This window comes from Scyliorhinus canicula, chromosome 2 (genome assembly GCF_902713615.1).
Source record: "Scyliorhinus canicula chromosome 2, sScyCan1.1, whole genome shotgun sequence".
NCBI lineage: Eukaryota > Metazoa > Chordata > Chondrichthyes > Carcharhiniformes > Scyliorhinidae > Scyliorhinus > Scyliorhinus canicula.
The window spans coordinates 186121681-186136304 of NC_052147.1; the positions used below are offsets into that span (position 1 = coordinate 186121681).

General features: G+C 47.0%; 1 protein-coding gene across 3 annotated transcripts in view; it reads left to right on the forward strand.

The window, feature by feature from the left end:
* The first annotated feature begins 11604 nt into the window (after positions 1-11604).
* The window catches only part of LOC119961825 (tissue factor pathway inhibitor-like), a 55353-nt gene continuing 52333 nt past the window's right edge, over positions 11605-14624 (forward strand). The window contains exon 1 of one of the 3 annotated variants that reach the window (XM_038789204.1): positions 11605-11820. In XM_038789204.1, the coding sequence (XP_038645132.1) occupies positions 11739-11820 (82 nt within the window). In that variant the 5' untranslated portion in view covers positions 11605-11738. The remainder of the gene's footprint in view (positions 11821-14624) is intronic. The other 2 variants (XM_038789203.1, XM_038789205.1) reach the window with 2 other exon arrangements.

The window sequence follows — 14624 nt, forward strand, 5'->3', positions numbered from 1 at the left end:
GGATAGGTTAAGTGAATGGGCTAGGGTCTGGCAGATGGAATACAATGTTGACAAATGTGAGGTTATCCATTTTGGTAGGAATAACAGCAAACGGGATTATTATTTAAACGATAAAATATTAAAGCATGCCGCTGTTCAGAGAGACTTGGGTGTGCTAGTGCATGAGTCACAGAAGGTTGGTTTACAAGTGCAACAGGTGATTAAGAAGGCAAATGGAATTTTGTCCGTCATTGCTAGAGGGATGGAGTTTAAGACTAGGGAGGTTATGTTGCAATTGTATAAGGTGTTAGTGCGGCCACACCTGGAGTATAGTGTTCAGTTTTGGTCTCCTTACTTGAGAAAGGATGTACTAGCGCTGGAGGGTGTGCAGAGGAGATTCACTAGGTTAATCCCAGAGCTGAAGGGGTTGGATTATGAGGAGAGGTTGAGTAGACTGGGACTGTACTCGTTGGAATTTAGAAGGATGAGGGGGGATCTTATAGAAACATTAAAAATTATGAAGGGAATAGATAGGATAGATGCGGGCAGGTTATTTCCACTGGCGGGTGACAGCAGAACTAGGGGACATAGCCTCAAAATAAGGGGAAGTAGATTTAGGACTGAGTTTAGGAGGAACTTCTTCACCCAAAGGGTTGTGAATCTAAGGAATTCCTTGCCCAGTGAAGCAGTTGAGGCTCCTTCATTACATGTTTTTAAGGTAAAAATAGATAGTTTTTTGAAGAATAAAGGGATTAAGGGTTATGGTGTTCGGGCCGGAAAGTGGAGCTGAGTCCACAAAAGATCAGCCATGATCTAATTGAATGGCGGAGCAGGCTCGAGGGGCCAGATGGCCTACTCCTGCTCCTAGTTCTTATGTTCTTATGTTCTTATGTTCTTATGTTCTAATTACTTGTTGCACCTGCAGACCAACCTTCTGTGACTCATGCACAAGTACACCCAGGTCCCTCTGCATAGCAGCATGCTGCAGCTTTTTACCATTTAAGTAATAATCCGTTCTACTGTTCTTATGCTTCTTGCAGTTAAAACACTGCTTTCCCCATGCTGGACAAGCTCTCTCTTCCTGAGCGTGCTCTCCTCTGCAGTATTTGCATTTTGCTCTTTGTCCACAATTGTTCCGCTCTTTTAGCTTGGGCTGTCTCTCACCGTAATGTATCCCGTTGTCTGCTGTGCAATGCATATGTCTCAGCTGGCAATTCCCAGCTTCCACATCTTGACGCACTTTTATTGTTTTCTTTAGTTTCTCATCTTTCAGTTGACTTGCTCTCATCTTGGGATCTCTCATGTGTAGGATCAATATATCTTTAATCAGATCATCTTTTAGCTAGCCAAATCACATGATTCTGCTAACTGCATTACTACCATGATGTCATGTTCAATGGTCTTGTTTTCACTCTGAACTCAACTGTTGAATATGTAACATTTATATGTAACATTCACTCGCAATTCAAAATCTGCATACTAGTCTTTCAAAATCATTGTCATCATTTTTGCTCATATAATAGATTTAGAGGGTAATACCTTGTAGCAGTTCTTCCCCAGCAATATTAACACTGTGCCTACTCTTATCACTTCAGGCTTGTTAATTAAGTCTGTTGCAATTTTTTCCGCTGTAAGTGGAATAAATTGTCAGTTATTCCATGTATCACTGACCAAGGTAACTGGACATGGGATTGGAAAATTTATTGAAGCCATTTTTACTCAATCCACAATTTTCTTGCAGCCTTTGTTTGCGTTCATTTTGTCATTTTCTCTGCACTTAGTAATTTCACTTGCAGCAGTGTGTGCTTTTTTTGACCTTTTTTTGAGTTCCTGGGTTCTCTGTGTCTTCTCTGAATCATTTACAGGGTTCAAAATCACCCAAACACTTCCTTTCATACTGAACAAAAGAGATAAGCAAAACTCTTTACAGGACGAGGGTGACTGAAAAACACATGCAAAAACACAGTGAGGGAGGATGCTAAATCCCTGTGCTTATTCACACCAGTAAAGATTCTCCACCCACTCATCAAGCAAGTCCAGCAACAGCTGCACAGGATCATGAGCGTCATCTCTCCGTTCACACAACTAAATGCATTGTGTTCCAGGGTGATCTCAATCCAAAAATCAAACGGGTCCTTTCGTATTTACATTAACTTGACACAACTCAATAAAGTTACAACCTGAGAAATACATATCATGTCCTCAGTGGATGAAAACATGACTGGGAGAGATAGGTATATTCAAAGCTGGATGCTAACAGCGGCTGTTGACAACTTCCCCTTGAAGAAGAGTTCAGGCTGCTCACCACATTCATTACCCCCTTTATCAGATTCTGCTTTAATCACCTGCTACTGTATTTAGAATCACTTCGCCATCAGAAATATTTCAGCATACGATGTTGGGCATTTTCCAAGGCATATAGGAAGTTATGTGCCACATGGCTGATGTATTGGTTTGTGAAATAATAGGGTAGGAACATGGCAAGAGACTCACAGCATTCTTAGAACACCTGAAGGAATCAATCAGGGCTGACGTTGAATGAGAAATTTGAGTTCTCCAATACATTAGTTCAGTTCCTGGGCCATATTGTCAGCAATAAAGGCATAACGGCAGAGCCATTGAAAACTAAAGCTATTACTGAGATCCCAACCCCATCATCCATTCCAGACCTCCTGCTAATCTTGGGGATGGTGAACTAGCTGGCAATTTTTTTTAACTGAATTTGGTACATGTCACATTACCTTTGAGGCATCTGCTTAAGAAAGACCAGACATGTGCTAGGGCCCACATCATGAGCAAGCACCCACTAGCAACAAGGTAATCTGCTTTCCATTGATGTTCTGGTCCATTGGTCAGAGGCTAGGATTCCTGCAATGACTAACTCACCTCCTGACTCCCAAAGACTGTACAAAGTCAACAGGGTAAAAGTCAGAAATGTGATGGACTATTCTCCTGGATGAGTGCACCTCCAACAACATTTAAGAAGCTTGACACCATCCAGGACAAAGCAGCCTGCTTGATTGGCACCCCTTCCACAAACTTTCACTCCCTCTAACACTGACCCACAATAGTAGCAGTGTATCTCATCTACAAGATGCACTGCAGGAACTCACCCACTTTCCTCACCCACGACTGCTACCATCTAGAAGGACAAGGGCAGCAGGCATATGGGACACCAACAGGAAATTCACGTTCAAGTCACTCATTATTCTGACTTGGAAATATATCACTGTCCAAGGTAAAAACCAAACAATGGCAGACACACTTTACACCAAACAGGACATCAATCTCATCGAAGAGCTGGAAGCAAAGTCCTAATTGACATGAAACGCCTGCCATTGACCGCAGGTAAACTCCAATAGATTCAACAGGCGCAAATACATGATGAGGAGAATGTCCACATCTGCTGTTACTGCCAATAAGGGTGGTCATAACACAAACCAAGCAGTGGTCCCCTGAAAGCTTGGTACGAACAAAAAAAACACGATGGTCGTAGGTAATCTCCTGGTTTTCAACGAGTGGCTGGTCAGCCCAGTTTCCTTTTGGCTGGAGACTCTTCAAAAAAATACACCGGGCCACCTGAACATCACCAAGTTATGGGCCCAGTCTGCAGTCTTGTAACAAGGCATTTCCATGGAGATTGAGGATACCACAGAAAACTGTCAGGCATGTGTGTTGCACAGGTAGGACCCAAGAAAGGCCCTCTTCCCCACACACCTTTCTACCAGGACATGGGAGAGGATGGGCATTGACCTATTTGCCTTCAACGTTATTCCTTATAGTGCTGGATTTGTTTTGAAGATGGGTTGAGGTGAAACAACTATATACGACTACCGTGGAGTATATGGAACTTGTTAAGTTCTTGTCAGTTTCGTGTTTCTGTTTTTAATCTCTGTCCCTGCAACATTGTGCTTTTCTAATTAAGCTGCAGACTTTGGTCACTTTGGTCAAACTGAAAACACCCCTGGTCTAATGTACTGGCTCAGGTATCCCCTTGTTGCTCCGTGGCACAGCCCGTGATGGACTTTGCAAGCAACCATTCAGTGCCTCTGAAATTCTGGGACTCTCCTGTTCTTGCTTGCGATTGGTGGAGTTTTTTCAAAAATTTCTCGAACAGAAGGAAGTCTCCGTTTTGTCTCAGTTCTGTGCAGACTTGAAAAGCAGCATTCAGCAAAACTCTCTCAATCTATCAGCTCTCGGCCTAGCGATTTGAATGCTTCCAGCCAGCTGAAGGAAGTAACTTTTGCTTTAAATATCTCCAGCCAGGTAGGTGAAAGTGAAAAAACTATGCTTAAAAGGTCTGGTGATTTAAATGCCTCCAGCTGACCTGTGAAAGTGACCTATGAGGGAAGCTGTGGACAAGTAGACATTTTTATCCTGATCAGAAACTGTGAAACCAGTGCTCCAAATCCACTCTCCCCTGTTTGTTTCTTCCTAAGGGTTCAGAGCAATGAGAGGGGCTGTTTAAAAGCTCACTTAAAACCCTCAGGCTGAGAACTGTAGTTTTAACTCAGTGAGGCTCATACTCCCATCCTGTAGATGGAGGCTAGAATTGCACAGTCCTCAGAGGGGCAATTCTCAGTTTGAAGACCCCGGTTGTTAAAAGTGAAAGTGACTTACCAGAACAATTCTACAGCCTGAGGATTCTGATTGAAGACCACCATTAGAAGATCGCTGGCTACAGAGACAGCTTGGCAGCAAAGAATCATCTCATGCCTTTTAATTCCTCTTATTTTTTAACCTTTCCTCTTCCCACTGTGTGTCTGGCTTGTATGAGTCTGGATAGGAGGTGGGATGGGGTTTTGGGAATAGTTAGACTCGTAGACCGTTGTTCCATTATTTGCATTATATATTCATCTTTTACTCCTATTATAAATAAACAGGGTTTTAATGTTTAACTTATATATCTGTTGTCTGTAACTGATTGGGACAGTCAAGGGTTAAAGATCTCAGGGGAATACACAAATTATTGGTTAATTTATTTATGTTGGGACTCCAGGGTCTGTGGGGCTGGGATTGACCACACACTCGCCGAGGGTCTCAGCACATAAATTGGGGGCTCGTCCGGGATTGGAAACGTTGGACAATGAATTTGAGGTACAGTGTAAAATATAAAGTGACATCTGGTTTGTAGTAATATAACAGGATGGTTTTGAAAGCTGGTAATAAACTTTTTGTCCAGTTTGGAAGGCTTAACGCAGGTTCACTTATTGAGGTTTCACAAAGACAAACTTGTCAAGTTGGCAGGTGAAGTACACATGGTGGTATCAGCTAAAGCTATAAAGGTGGAGGCAGTTTATGCAATTGTTAGTCATTTAAATTTGATGCAGGTACCAAGGCACAGGGAAGCCAACGTGATAGTGTAGGATCAGAGCATTGATGAAATGGAGCTGGAGAGAACTCGGTTGCAGTTAGAGCATGAAAGAGAGTTTTTAAAAAATGGATTGGAAGCAGAAAGAAATGGAGATAAAGCAGAAAGAAATGGAGGTGGAAATGAAGAGAGAGGAAAGAGAGAATTTGAAAAAAAATGAGAAAGAGAGAGAGAGGCAAGAGAAAATGACAGAAAAGGATAAAAAAAGAGAGAAGGAAAGATAAAGGAAGAGAGAGCTCCAGCTTGCGGTATTGGAAAAGATGGGCAGCTGCCAAAACATGGAGGAGAGGTGGGGCCTAGAATGGAACTCAGTGGTGATATGTTTAAGTTTATATAAGCTACCCAATATTTGAAGAGAAATATGTAGAAATGTTCTTTCGGGCTTTTGAGAAAATAGCAACCAAAAGAATGGTCACAGGAGTGGACATTACCTTGCATAATATTGCAGAGTAAGTTGATGGGGCAGGCACAGGAAGTTTAAGCTGACTTGTCAGAGCAGGAAGATAGGAATATGACACGGTCAAAAAGGCAATTTTAGATCCATATGGATTGGTTCCAAAGCATATGGGCAGACATTTCGGAATTTTAAGAGACAGCTGGGACAGACCTATGCTGAATTTGAACAATTTTAATAGATGGATACGAGCATTGGGAGTTGAGACTACCTATGAGACTCTGAGAGAGATCCTTCTCTTGAAGGTGTTTAAGAATTCTTTAACTTTGATAATAAGAACCCATGTTGAAGACCAGACAGTTGAACTGCTAGGCAAGCAGCAATTATGGCTGATGATTCAGAGTCAATCCATAAATTTAAACTTTTGCTCCATCACCCCCATAATTTTGAAAAGAAGAGGAAGTGGGAGAGTGAGAGGACAGCAGGTAGCCAAGGTAGAGAATGGATAGCTGAGAAGACCCCAAAATCTCCACCTCAGACCAGAAAGGAAGGTACTGGGAATGGAAGTGAAATTTAGAAGCCTAGGTGTTACCATTGTAACAAGGTGGGGCATGTTCGTTCAGCATGTTGGAAGTTGCAAGGAAGGCCCACAGGACTTGTGGGGGTTCATATGGAAGATTCTGAAAAGAGGGCGAAAGTGGAGGATGCTACAGTGCAGACAATAGTAATAACTGGACTTAGCTGATCTAAGGTGGGCACCGCTATGGGTGTGAGATAGATGAGACATATGCCTGGTTTGTGACTAAGGGGATGGTCATCCCATTTTCTTTGATGATCCAAACCCTGAACAATTTTAAGAGACACAGAGACTCCTCAAACTCCTGTGCTGGAGAAGGATTTGGTTTTCTTTCCAGAGAACTCAATGAAAGCTGAGGTATTTGTGAATGTGATGGGTGGAAGTTCTATCCCAGTTCCATTGTATAAAGTGCAGTTGGAGAGTGATTTAGTGTCAGTTCCAGTAGTGGTTGGAGTGTTTAAAGAATTCCCAGTGGAAGGAGTAGATTTTATTTTGGGGAACAATTTAGCGGGAGTGAAGGTTGTCGCTTCACCCATAGTTACAGATTATCCGATGGAGGTACTGCAGTTAGCACCTGAAATGCTGACTGTAGGGCATGAGAGCTCGGAAAACTTATTGGGCAGTAGAGGACTTACAGAAAGAGATGTTGACAGCTGTTGAGCATTTTTCAAGTAACCATGGTACTGGACCAGGTCCTGAGTATTCTCAGACCAAAGGTGCCGATAAGGATGAGGAATTAGACAAGAGTCTTGACTTTGATTTTGGTTCTGATCATGAGGTGCTGAAAAATAGTTGTTACAAGAGTGGTGGTAAGGAGGAGGAGTCAGACAAAAGCTTTGGCTTCGAACTAGGTCCTCGTTATGAGGTAATGGTAAATAGTTGTTGCAAGAGTGATGGTAGGGAGGAAGAGTCGGCCGACAATCTTGATTTTGGTTTTGAGTCTGACTCTGATGCGTTGATAGACAGCTGCTCCCAGGTAGACTTGTCACCAATTGAACTTGGGCAACTGGCTAGCAATTCTTCCAAAGTTAGTAATGGAGTTAGCAACCCTGAGGAAGTGAGTGAATTGGACTTGCTAAAACGTAATCTGTTCCCGCCCCTTGCAGTAAACCCATTGCCAATTCTTTCAAGTGGAGGAAGTTACCAGAGCAGGCTTGCTTTGAAGGAATGTATACCTGACTGCGCTGCATCAGTTATTCAGGAAGAGGACAGTAAGGGCTGGGGAGTGATAGCAAGTAAGTGACTGATTGACCCATGTCCTTTTGAAGGTTTACCAATTGGAGTGGTTAAAGAATTCCCAGTGGAATGAGTAGACTTTGTTTTGGGGAACAATTTAGCTGGAATGAAGGCTGTAGCTTCACCCATAGTTACAGAGTGTCCGACGGAGGTACTGCAGTTAGCACCTGAAATGCTGACTGTAGCAGTGGTAGATAGTCAGGAAGGTACAGTAATTGGCCTCAATACTTTTCAAGAATTAAGGGGAAGGTGGGTGGTGAATCCTGCAGTGGTTCTGTAATCACAGAGGCCAGGAAAACCCATTCGTAGAGACAGTGTTGTCACATATGCTGTTTCTTAAAGTGGAGATGCAGGTGGTGGTTGTGAAAACTCCAATAAGGAGGTAAAAGTTGTCAGCCCTGTCGCGTCAATCAACTCTGAAAGGATTGACCCCTCAATGGCTCTTGTTACTGAAGCTGGCCCTGTGAAGGACAGGAGAAAATGTAAATCTGATGGGGTTGAAAGGAACCTATTAGTTAAGAGTGTACCCAATACTTCTCCCAGTGATGCCTATCCCACTCTTAGTCTAGTTGCAGGAAACCCTCAAACTTTGAGTAAACATTCATTAGTCAGGAAGGAAGGGCTGTTAGTGCTACATCAGGGACAGAATGAGGCAGGTATAGTGAAGCTACTCAAGGAGTGTAGACAAAGTTGGAGGAGGCACTCTGTTAACTACCCATGGTGTGGACCTCCAAAATCTCGAACCACCGAAACCACCTCCATCTTGACTAAAACCACAGAGACTGGTTCAGTCAGATAGTGAGGAGCAATGCATGTTGGACATGTCGCAGAAACGAGCCAAACTGATGTGGTCCACAGAATGCCAAGGAGAATCTGAGAAATTGACGACCATGGGCAAAAGTCTCCGCAGACCGTCGTAACGCCGATTTCCGGCGAGCATAATTGGTGTGGATGACTCCGGCGTGGGGGCCTTCTTTTAGGCGGCTATTCTCCATTCCCGGAGGGGCCAGCAGCGGACTGACGCGATACGCATCAGTTTCACCCGCTGCGGAAGTGGTGAGACCCGGCGTTTGGGGGGGGGGGGAGTAGGAGAGAGACAGACCCGGCGTTTTTGGGGGGGGGGAGGAGAGAGACTGACCCGGCGTTTGGGGGGGGGAGGAGGAGGAGAGAGACAGACCCGGCATTTGGGGGGGGGGGGAGGAGAGAGACTGACCCGGCGTTTGGGGGGGGAGAGAGAGACTGACCCGGCATTTGGGGGGGGAGGAGAGATACAGACCGGCATTTGGGGGGGTGGGGAGGAGGAGAGAGACAGACCCGGCGTTTGGGGGGGGGGGGGGAGGAAGAGACAGACCGGCATTTGGGGGGGGGGGGAGAGAGAGAGAGACAGACCGGCATTTGGGGGAGGGAGGGGAGAGAGAAAGAGACAGACCCGGCGTTGGGGGGGTTTGCGGCGTTGAGTTGAGAGGAGAGGCGGGGGGGGGGTTTGCGGCGTTGAGTTGAGAGGCAGGGCCGGCTCAAGGCACCGGCAACTCGGGCAGTCTCCATGGGGCGCCATGTGCTAGGGGGCACCAGAGACTCGGGTCCCGCGCATGCGCAGTTGGGCCGGTGCCAACCAGCGCATGCGCGGTGGCCGCCCTCCCCCAGGGCGGCCCCCCCGCTCGGCCCCGCCCCCCCTCGGCTCGGCCCCGCCCCCCCTCACCCCCCCCCTCGGCCCCCCCGGCCCCGCCCCCCCCTCGGCCCCCCCCCTTGCCCCCCGCCCCACGGCCCCCCCCCCCAAGGGCGCCGAAGTTCAGCTTGCCCGGGGCGCCAGCAACCCTAGGGCCGGCGCTGTTGAGAGGGGGGGGGGTTTGCGGCGTTGAGTTGAGAGGGGGGGCGTTGGAGGGGGGGCGGCGTTGGAGGGGGGTAGGGGTGGTGAAGGGGGTAGGGGTGGTGAGGGGGGGTTGGGGTAGGGGCAGCTTCGTGCAGAGGAGGGGGGCGACGGATGCCCGGGGCCAACGCACCGTCGCCCCCCCTCTGCACGCAGCTGCCCCTACCCCAACCCCCTCCCCCAACCCCCTCCCCTCACCACCCCTACCCCCCTCCCCACCACCCCTACCCCCTTCCCCACCACCCCTACCCCCTTCCCCACCACCCCTACCCCCCTCCCCACCACCCCTACCCCCCCCAATGCCGCAACCCCCCCAAATGCCGCAACCCCCCAATGCCGCAACCCCCCCCAATGCCGCATCCCCCCCCAATGCCGCAACCCCCCAATGCCGCAACCCCCCCAATGCCGCAACCCCCCCCAATGCCGCAACACCCCCCCCAATGCCGCAACCCCCCCAATGCCGCAACCCCCCCAATGCCGCAACCCCCCCGATGCCGCAACCCCCCCCGATGCCGCAACCCCCCCCGATGCCGCAACCCCCCCCGATGCCGCAACCCCCCCCCGATGCCGCAACCCCCCCCCCCGACACTGAACGGCATCAACCATCATCAATGGTTGACGCCGTTTTAAAGCTACTCTGTTTTTCGCCGACGTGACCCGTGGCCACGTCGGCGGGACTTCGGCCCATCCGGGCCGGAGATTTGTTGAAACAAAAATATAATGACATCCCGCCGGCACCAGCTGTTTTCAGAGGCTGCCGGCGGGATTTGCACAATGCCGGTTTTTGGCCGGTCAGAGAATAAAAAACCCTGCGGGAGCAGGGATTAACGCCGCTGCCGGCCGATTCTCCAACCCTGCGTGGGGTCGGAGAATTTCGCCCCATGTTGGAGGACGAATCAGTGCTGGCTGTCCTGGACTATTCCAAACTGCTAACCACTTGCATTTATAGAGACATTTAAAAAACAAGAATGCAAGTAAACATTTTTATCCTGATAAAGAACTGTGAAGCCAGTACTCTCAAATCCTCTCTCCCCTGTTGGATTCTTCCTGCGGGTTCAGACAAGAGACAGTACTCGAGGCGATGAAAGAGATGTTCATGAAATCATAGAATTCCAGTGCAGAACGGGGCCATACGGCCCATCGAATTTGCACCGATAATCCGAAAGAGCACCCTATCCCTGTAACCCCACCTAACCTTTGGACACTAAGGGGCAATCTAATATGGCCAATCCACCTAACCTGCACATCTTTGGACTGTGGGAGGAAATGGGAGCACCCGGAGGAAATTCAGGCAGACATGGGGAGAATGTCAAACTCCACTCAGTCATCTAAGGTTAGAATCAAATCCAGTTCCCTGGCACTGTGAGGGAGCAGTATTAACCACTGCACCACCGTACAGCCCCTGATATATGGTATCCCAGGTGAGCCTGTGTCACAATTTTACAATGAATACTTCGTGCACTTCACCACATCTGGGTTCCACCGCCACACCAGCTCCTTAAGATATCCACCGTCAAATGGAGTGGCTGAAAGAGTGCTCTGCCCTGCAAAACAAAACTCTGACAAAAGAACGAGGAGTTGCCCACAGCACTACTAACCCACAGGTCCACCCCGTCCCAATACTACCTGGCCCCATTCAAACATCTCATGGGCAGGAAGCTCCTCACACAACTCCCAATCCTGCCGAAGAAAATATACCAGGATTGTAAACAAACCTACTGAAGGGTATGAAAACTTCACCAAGACCTAATAAGCGGGATCTAACACCGTGCAACAAAAACAATACACATTCTTTCCCGTACTTCTAATACTTTTACCATTCGAAATTGATATTTGTGTTACAAATAGCCTCCTGGAGAAAAATGGACAAGACAGAAATCTCAGTTGATTTTCTTGGTATTTTGCCATTTCCGACGCCCGTCGAATAATTTCAAAACTCCTTTTGAATGTAAGAGTATTACGTGTGTGAGGTGACAGGCAAAATGACTGGGCTCCCATGTGAACTTTCACACTTTCATTTGCGTTGTTCTTTATCGACACTAATCGATGACATGACTTCGTGTCACGTTCGCATGTAATGATTCCTGTATGTATCACAGGATGTACGCTCTGGGCTGTATTTGCACAGAGACAGGGGGGTGGGTTAGGAGTCGTAATTCACGGAGTGGAGTCATCCAGCAGCCGGAAGTAGGTGGGATCTTACTTCAGTCAACTTCGAGAGCAAGAATAGAAGAGGAGTGGAGGGGAATCGCCACCCACTTTTGTAGCAGTCTCTCGGAGGTAGAAGTGACCAGCCCCGTTCTCACCTCCCATCATGTTCTTCACCTTGCTGAAAGTGACCGTGCTGCTGCTCATTGTGGACTGCAAAGCGACTCCCAAGGCATCAGCAAAGACTGGTAAGTACCGTTTGGGGAAACAAGGGATTGTTGACTCTGATCAAACTGGCGCAACTTAGCAATGTGTTATTGATCGCACGGAGAATTCTGAAATATGTAAACCCTCCCAGTTTTGGCAGCAACGTTGTTTTTCCAACGTAACCCTGGCAGGACTGATGGATGTACGATGCACTTACGCAGTACAAGCGTTCAGGAGGAATAACGGGGACACTAGTACACACAGTGTGTGGTCTGAAAAAAGAAATCAACTCCAACTAACCATCCGTTCAAAAACAAGATAAAAGCAGAAAGTACTGGAAATATTCAGCAGGTCTGACAACATCTGTGGAGAGAGAAACGGAGTTAACGTTTGAAGGACTCTTTTCACTTGGAAACTGAACTCCCCTTACATGCCAAACCTGCTGAGTATTTCATAGAATTATAGGACCCCTACAGTGCAGAAGGAGGCCATTCAGCCCATCGAGTCTGCACTGACCATCTGGCCACTGACCACCCAATTCCATTATTTTCTGGGTTTTTATTGACGTTTTGAACAACTGAATTCCCCACTGACCTATAACCATTAACTGAGCACCAGATAGAACTACAAAGACAAAGTTGGTGGCTTATGAGTTAGCACAAGGCATCATAGAAACATAGGTAGAAATTAGAAGCAGGAGGAGGCCATACGGCCCCTCAAGCCTCAGCTGCTATTCATTCTGATCATGACTAATCATCAAGTTAAATACCCTGATCCTGCCTTCTCCCCCTTGATCCCTTTAGTCCCAAGAGCTATATCTAATTCCTTCTTGAAATTACACAGCGTTTTGGCTTTACTTTTAGTGATAGCGAATTCTTCAGATTCACCCTCTCTGAGTGAAGACATTTCTCCTCACCTCAGTCCTAAAAGGTTTACCCCTTATCCTCAAACTGACTCCTCTGGTTCTGGACTCCCCCACCATCGGGAACATTCTTTCTGAATACCCCCTGCCTAATCTTGTTAAAATTTTGTACGTTTCTTTTGTAAGTTTCTATGAGTTCCCCTCTCACTCTTCTAAACTCCAATGAATATAATCCACATCGACTTAGTCTCTCCTCGTATAACAGTCCCGCCATCCTAAGAATGAGCCTGATAAACGTTCGCTGCAGTCGCTCCGCAGCAAGAACATCCTTCCTCAGATAAGGACACCAAAACTGCACACAACACTCCAGGTGTGGCCTCACCAAAGCCCTATACAATTGCAGTAAACCATCTCTATTCCGATACACAAATCCTCTCGCAATGAAGGCCAGCAAACCATTTGCCTTCTTTACTGCCTGCTCTACCTACACGTGGGTTCTGCTGGAATCGAGTAAAAGTGCCACCTTGATGGAATAACTGACTAATGTCAGTGCAATACTTCATACTTAGAACAAAGTTGATACTATACAGTTGTGATTTATAATCTCGCTGACGCGAAAGACAAAAAGAAAACTAAATAAAGACTGTAACACTTTTCAACATCTCAGAATATCCCAAAACAAATGCAAAACTTTGAAATATAGTCACTGTTGTAATGTCGGAAAGTGCGGTTAATAATTTTCAGTAATCACTGAAAAAGCTGCTGATAGCTCCTTTTGTAACTGTCACAGCTTTTCTCACCTCTGTCCTTGCAAATCATTCCAAAACATAATTGTTTATTTCAATCTGTGTATTTTGTTCAGATGTGCATATTTGATGTTTTTATATATTTTCAATGTCTGCAAATATATCAATTTAATTACTGATTTTAAAAATTATTTCATGAGATGTGGGCATCACTGGTAAGGCGAGAGTTTGTTGACCATCCCTAATTGTCTTTGAACAGAGTGGCGTGCCACGGCATTTCAAAGAGCAATTAAGAGTCAATAGTCCTGAACTTCTGTGGTGTGACAATTAGAGTCCGATTGCCACACTGCTCCTACTTCCCTAGCTGGGAATCCAGGTGATCCTTTCTCACCCAACTTTCCCACTCGGGCAAGGTGAGAACAGTGCTGGGACGTGCGCTCCTGTGGATTTCGGCCGAGGGCTGCACAAGGACACAAGGAGGCCACTTCCTCTTTCTTAAGGAATCAGTTGGCATAAAACAAGTAATTTTAAAGGTCAAGCCATTTTCAAGCCGGGGGAACATAAGTTTAATAATTGGTTGGGGGTGTGGGGGGTGTGATCATAGAATCATAGAACTTACAGTGCAGAAGGAGGCCATTCGTTCCATCTAGTCTCCGCCAGCCTTTGGAAAGAGCACACTATCTAATCCCACATCTCCACTTGTCCCTGTAACCCAGCAACCCCACCCAACATTTTTGGACACTAAGGGCAATTTAGCATGGCCAATCCACCTAACCTGCACATTTTTGGACTGTGGGAGGAAACCGGAGGACCCGGAGGTAACCCACGCAGGCAGAGGGAGAAAGTGCAAACTCCGCACAAACAGTGACTCAAGCCGGGAATCAACCTGGGCCCTGGAGCTGTGAGGAAACTGTCCTAACCACTGTGCTTCCATGCCCCCCTATGATGTTGGGTATTCGGGAACAGTCAGAGGGCTTTGCAGTTGGCTGGCGGGGTGTAGTCAGGGTTGGGAAGGGGGGGCAATCGATGGAAGATTCAGTCGGGTTACTCTGAACCTGAGAGGTGGGACAAGCCCACATGGGGTCGGGCGAAGAGGGGCCTTCCCTTGGGGGCTGTCAAGGGTGGAGGTGGGGTGTGGGAGTTTGGAAGTATCCTGTTGGGGCTGTAGAGGGGGGCAGAGCCGGGTTGGTAGTCAGAAGATACCAAGGCAGGACAGGAGAGGCCAGTAAAATAATTA